The 6,037-nt window shown below is 52.3% G+C and overlaps 1 protein-coding gene across 1 annotated transcript; it reads right to left on the reverse strand.

Moving 5' to 3' along the window:
• Window positions 1-1,229: 1,229 nt before the first annotated feature.
• On the reverse strand, window positions 1,230-3,966 carry DNAJC9 (DnaJ heat shock protein family (Hsp40) member C9). The gene is made up of 5 exons (XM_068196983.1): window positions 3,695-3,966; window positions 3,336-3,473; window positions 2,969-3,223; window positions 2,202-2,285; window positions 1,230-1,770 (listed from the first exon to the last, which is right to left on the reverse strand). The coding sequence occupies exons 1-5, from the start codon at window positions 3,872-3,874 to the stop codon at window positions 1,639-1,641; spliced, it is 789 nt and encodes a 262-aa protein (XP_068053084.1). The 5' UTR covers window positions 3,875-3,966; the 3' UTR covers window positions 1,230-1,638.
• Between the last annotated feature and the right edge of the window lie 2,071 nt (window positions 3,967-6,037).

Consider the following 6,037-nt stretch of genomic DNA (forward strand, 5'->3'; position numbering starts at 1 on the left):
ACAGCTCTGTCCTTTTGTAAAAATACCTATAATTACACAAGATTTCTTCACTCCAAGGTAGTGTTACAGAAGCCACTGATGCATTGGAGCTTTTAGGAGCTGTGTCTGCCCTGTGTGCCAGGGCTAACAGAGGCACTTGCTGCAGTTGTCCTTGTGGCTCCAGATAAGACAAAGGAAACCATGGATCCAGGCTTCTCAAAATAAGTGATTATTTGAAGGTCTTACTCCTAAACGGTAACTGCCAGACTGAAATATAAAAACAAGCTGAGGTAACCACTGGCTGTATTTAAACAAAGTTAGGATGCTCTGCAAAAACAGTTGTTCCTTTGAAGTCCAATTAAAGAGCACTGTTTTCCTGTATTTTCTTATTCAAAGTACAGTTCACAATAGAAAAAAAACTTGTTAGTATTCTTTATGAAGTGGCTCCCCTATTTCCCCACTCCAGACCAGCCAATAACTTTTCATGCATACTGAAGCTCACAAGTCCAGTTGATCCAAACATGCTTTAATCAAAAACAAGGAACTGTGCAAACATTAACTGGGTTAATATGCCTTTGCATTTCCAGAAGTTAAAAATAAAAAAGCAGCTCTGGGCTCAGTCTTAAGTTTTCAGAGAGGGAAGCTGATGCTCACCAGAGGCCTCTACTCACTAAACCATTTCAAAATACAGTTTCTCTTCTGGGACACGGTGCAGGGTGTCAGTTATGTCACACAAAGTGCAGATAAGCATCTCATTTGTATCCCTGCCATTCCTGAGGGACCAGGTGAGTTTTCAGGAGCACAAGAGTTACAAAAGCAGACAAACAAACTTGAATAGACTTCTGTTAACATGATGTAGTGTTTCACAGCCTAGAGGAGTCAGTGGGTTTAAAAAATGCAGTTGCCTCCTAAGGCCATTTCTGGTTTTTTGTACAGATGGCTGACACCAGGAACTGTTCCTGGACTGTTATTTATTTTGTGTAATAAAAGTAACCTTCAAGCCCTGTGTTATAAACCACTATTCTATCCTCTGCTTTCTCAGAATCAGGGTTATTTTTGAGAACAGACAAGTAAAAGGGAACAGAGGGACCATCTACCTCTGGCTTCCCCCCAGGAGCTGTTGTTGAAGCTGTCGGGGCCTTCAACTCTCAAAGCATTCAACTCAAGACTCCTACGCTTTTGAAAAATGATCCTCCCTGGAAGTGTGCAGGATTTATTTGACTGAAATCAGAAGAATCAACACAATTGGCTTGTTTTAAACAGCTTATTTAGAAAATATACAGAGAACTGAGGAAGCAAAACTGAAAAAACCCCACCTTCTTGTTTATTAAATCAGCAATTTTCCAAACTATCTTTATAGAAACTACAGGAATATCTGAAAAAAACCTGTTGAGCTGATGTGCAAAGACCTTTAAAAATAGCAGGAGGTTTGTTACAGAAGAAATGTGTGAATAGCACACATGGATCTCAACTGTAGAGCACCCAAAGGGTTGGAGACAGTAGTACAGGAATGCCTTGTCTTCCTTGTTCAGCATGCATTCTGTGTCACGCCTCCCACTTAGAGCCAGTCAATGCACACAGTCTGAAACAGGAGCCAGAAAACACCCAAAATTCTCCCAAAGCCACGTTTCCATACAAAGCAAAACCGGGTATTTCATTCTACGCTGTTCCTTCTGCCTTTCTTTTCTTGGCTGAGGTCTTCTTTCCTCCTTTCTTAGTACTGTTGCCATACTTTGCTTCCAGATGGGCGAAGAAGTCATCCATTTCCTTTTCTCGCTCTCTGCTTCGGCTCTGGGGAGGGGGGAAAAGAACACCAACCAAACTCAAAACTTTTGTTAACTTCTTGTTAACTTCCCAATACAACTTATCCTACTGAAGTCTGATAGCTACACAAAATCTTGGACTGCATCAAACATGTTAAATACAAGCTACAGAAAGTTTAGCAGCACCATTAAAACTCCCTGTGAAACTGCCTAAAACTAGAAGTCATTGCGTATGTACTCCAAATATTTAACTCTTGTAAAGTTTTAAATAGACACAGGTAATAAAATCCATACTGTACTATGATACTAATTAAATTCAAGCACATAGTTAACATTAAGGCCAGGTTTTAACCTCAGGAATTCAGAAGATGGGCAAGGATCCAAAATCAAAGACGCTCAGGGAGAACACAATTGTAAACCAGTAACAAAATTATCTGCAACAAACAGAAGAAGCCTTACTTTAATCAGCGCTTGCAAGTCCTTTTCTCCACTAAGGCCCAGTTCATCTTTAGTCTTTTTTGCCTCTTCAGCTTCTTTTTCTGCCTAAAAGAGCAAACAAGGTTTTTTAAAGAAGTATTTTGCATGCTATCTGACCAAGTCTTACAGGACTTACCAAATGTTTTTTTGAGCATCTGTGTACAGATAGCTGCAGGCAAGTGCAAAGGGTTTCCAAGTTTGGCCACAGATAAGGAATCAGGCAAGGAAAGCCCATTCAGGTTCCACCATTTAGCACAGCAGGAAGTTTTTCTGCTCTTTCACAGTGCTGAATGTGATGTTTGTCCCCATCCCTGTTCCCAGAGCCATTTATTTTTGCCTTGGAAGATACTACAATAACTTAAAGATGACTGTGATGTGCATATAACATTCTGCAAAGTGTCCAAAAGCATACAAGAGTCCATTTAGGCCAGAGCAGTTTCACACCTGCCAGAAGCCAACCAAAATGTATTTTCACCACTTGTTTGTTTTTGTTAACTCCAGCAACTCACAGCTTTGTAGATAAATGCAGGACCATGCTAAGCTGTAATGTAACTGTGTATAATAAGGAAATAAAGAACTAGAAAAACCTTTCACAATGATTTGGGGTGGGAGGATGATGACCAAGGGTGACCAGATGTGAACAGCACGGTGTGTAACCCGGCAATCCTCTGACAAACATCTCAAAAGGAAAAGTGTTACTTATTTCTGCCAAGGGAAGAAGGTTATGGTAATCGATTGCTGCAACCTACCCGCCTTCTTCTGGACATCATCTTCTGCTTTGACTCCTTTACAAAAGCCTTGTAGGACGGGAGCTCCCCAGAGTCGATGGCTCGCTGGATCATTTCCCGTATCCTGGGCTCATCCGTGTAGTCCACGCACATCACAGACTCCATGATCCGATCCATGTCGCCCTTGAAATTCATGTACGCTGCCTTCACGTCAGCCAGCTCTTCCTCTGAGTTTTTGTAGCGATTCTGGAAGTCTTCGATGTCTTTCACGGAGACCTGGAGCAAAGAGGCGATGCTTTGTGACTTACAGGACTTGCTCACCAGGAGGATTTAAGAGAAAACACATAAAGCCGAGAAGTTTTGTCTCCCAGCCCCATCCCGCTCTCACCTTGAAGAGCAGGTGCCAGTACTCCAGCCAGTCCCGCCCGTCCTGCAGCGCCTCGGCGTCCTCGTCCACCACGCCCGTGTCATCGTACACTGCGCGCTGCTTCTCGTCGCTCAGCACGGCGTACACCTTGCCCAGGATCTGCGGGACGCAGCGGTGCCCGGAGGTCACTCGGGGGTCGGTCACGGTCGGGGTTGTCAGTGGGGCGGTCACTCAGGGTCGGTTGCTCGGGGTTCAGTCACTTGTGGGACAGCGGATCGGGGGGCCAGTCACTTGCGGGGTGGTGGGTCGGTCTCGCTCGTGGCCGCCACCGGCCGCCTCCCTCCCTCCCTCTCTCCCTCTCTCCCTCCGTCTCTCCTCACCTGGAAGCGGCGCGTGGCCTCCTCCTTCTGCTCGGCCGGGACGCGGTCGGGGTGCAGGCGCAGCGAGGCGCGGTGGTAGCCGCGGCGGATCTCCTGCGCGGACGCGCCGCGCCGCACGCCCAGCACACCGTACAGGTCCGCGGTGCCGAACGCGGCCTCGCACTGCTGCGGCAGCGCCATCCCGCCCCGCCGGGACCGCGAGCAACGCCCCAGCGCCCTTCCCGCCCGCTCCGCGCCCGGGCCACAGCTCCGCGGCTGCGCCGGGCGGGAAGAGCCCGCGCGGGGAGCTCAGGGGCGGTGCTGAGGCCGAGAGGTGGTGGAGGGACGGCCGAGGGGTGGTGCCGATGCTGAGGGAAGGCGGGGGGCGGCCATGATGAGGGCAGGCTGAGGGGAGGCGGGGGAGCCGCCATGACGGGGGGAGGCTGAGGGGAGGTGGTGAAGGAGCGGCCATGATGAGGGCAGGCTGAGGGGAGGCGGGGGAGCGGCCATGATGAGGGCAGGCTGAGGGGAGGCGGGGGAGCGGCCATGATGAGGGCAGGCTGAGGGGAGGCGGGGGAGCGGCCATGATGAGGGCAGGCTGAGGGGAGGCGGTGACGACGCGGCGGCGGTGGTGCCGCTGAGGGGAGGCGGGGTCGATGTGGCGGCGGTGGTGCCGCTGAGGGGAGGCGGGGAGGCGGTGTCGATGTGGCGGCGGTGGTGCCGCTGAGGGGAGGCGGTGTCGTGGACGGGAGGCGGTGGCGATGCGGCGGCGGTGGTGCCGCTGAGGGGAGGCGGTGTCGTGGACGGGAGGCGGTGGCGATGCGGCGGCGGTGGTGCCGCTGAGGGGAGGCGGTGACGATGTCGGCGGCGGTGGTGCCGCTGAGGGGAGGCGGGGAGGCGGTGTCGATGTGGCGGCGGTGGTGCCGCTGAGGGGAGGCGGTGACGATGTCGGCGGCGGTGGTGCCGCTGAGGGGAGGCGGGGAGGCGGTGTCGTGGACGGGAGGCGGTGTCGATGCGGCGGCGGTGGTGCCGCTGAGGGGAGGTGGTGGCGATGCCCGGCGGTGGTGCCGCTGAGGGGAGGCGGTGTCGATGCGGCGGCGGTGGTGCCGCTGAGGGGAGGCGGTGTCATGGACGGGAGGCGGTGTCGATGCGGCGGCGGTGGTGCCGCTGAGGGGAGGCGGGGGGCCGGCTGTGTTGGGGGGAGCCTGAGCTGCGGCCCCGCTGAGGGGCGGTGGCGGCTGAGCGGCGGCCCCACCGAGCCGGGCGGCCGCCGCCTTTCCGCCCCTTAGAGAGCTTGGGATCTCTTCGTCGGGGAGCTCTTCGTCGGGCAGCGTCCATGCCCTGCTGGGGTTGGCGGGATGGGGCCGGGAGGGAGGCCGGAGCGGGGCGCACCCCGGCCCGGCAGGGCGCGTTGCGGTGTCCTCGCTGCCTGTGACCGCTTTGGTCCGGGTACCGCCAGTAAAATCAATGGAAGGGATTCCTCCTCGGCTTCCCGCATCCCGCCGGTAAACAGCCGGCTTGGCTGGCTTTTGGCAGTGGGCAGGCCCTGGCACAGGGTGCCCAGAGCAGCTGTGGCTGCCCCTGGATCCCTGGCAGTGTCCGAGGCCGCGGACTTGGAGCAGCCTGGGACAGTGTAAGAATTCCCTGCCCATGGCAGGGGATGGAACTGGACGGGCTTTAAGCCCCGTCTCACCCAAACCATTCCATGCTGCCTTTGCGGTGCATTCAGGCCAGGTGAGATGCAGAAAATAAAAGGTATTACTTTCCATTTCTCGTGCCTGTTGTTGAAATGCGGAACGGTTCAGTCCCGATACCACAGAAGGAACAACCCCCAACAGCACCAACTCAGATTTCAGCTCCTGGTTACAGAATTCGGATGGCAACATAGTAAAACCTCAATAAAAATATATAAACATTTAATTTATAAATCCCCTATAAAAACTGTTCGTAAGGTATTGTTTATTTATAAGGCATTATTATAATAAAATATTATAAAAGCTGTTAAATATTTGAGAGATTGGCTGGTGTTTACAGCCTGATTAAGTGCTTGTTTTGGTACAGCTCGGTGTAATAATTACAAATATATATCGAAATACAGTATTAACATATATAATGGATATTATAATAGTTTATCGCTATAAATAATCACAGTGATTATTTCAGTCACTTCTGAGACAATGACCCCTCTCTTACCCGATCACCTCTTCTGCTTCTTCTCGGGTGCTCCATATTTCTTGCCAGCACTGACTGGAGCACTAACGCGCCGGGACTGAGGACAGCCTGCTTTGGGAACACCCGCGGTGCCTGCGGACAGCGGCGTTTAAACTGCCCGCCGATTCCAGCTCGCTTTGTCCGGCTGCGGGC

This window comes from Anomalospiza imberbis, chromosome 8 (genome assembly GCF_031753505.1).
Source record: "Anomalospiza imberbis isolate Cuckoo-Finch-1a 21T00152 chromosome 8, ASM3175350v1, whole genome shotgun sequence".
NCBI classification, from domain to species: domain Eukaryota; kingdom Metazoa; phylum Chordata; class Aves; order Passeriformes; family Viduidae; genus Anomalospiza; species Anomalospiza imberbis.

Coding starts and splice junctions, on each gene's coding strand:
- DNAJC9 (XM_068196983.1), bottom strand. CDS start 3,874: ATGGCGCTGCCGCAGCAGTGCGAGGCCGCGTTCGGCACCGCGGACCTG. Junction 2,286..2,968: donor TGATGTCCAGAAGAAGGCGG/GTAGGTTGCAGC, acceptor TTGCTCTTTTAG/GCAGAAAAAGAAGCTGAAGA. Junction 1,771..2,201: donor ACTTGCAAGCGCTGATTAAA/GTAAGGCTTCTT, acceptor CCCCCTCCCCAG/AGCCGAAGCAGAGAGCGAGA.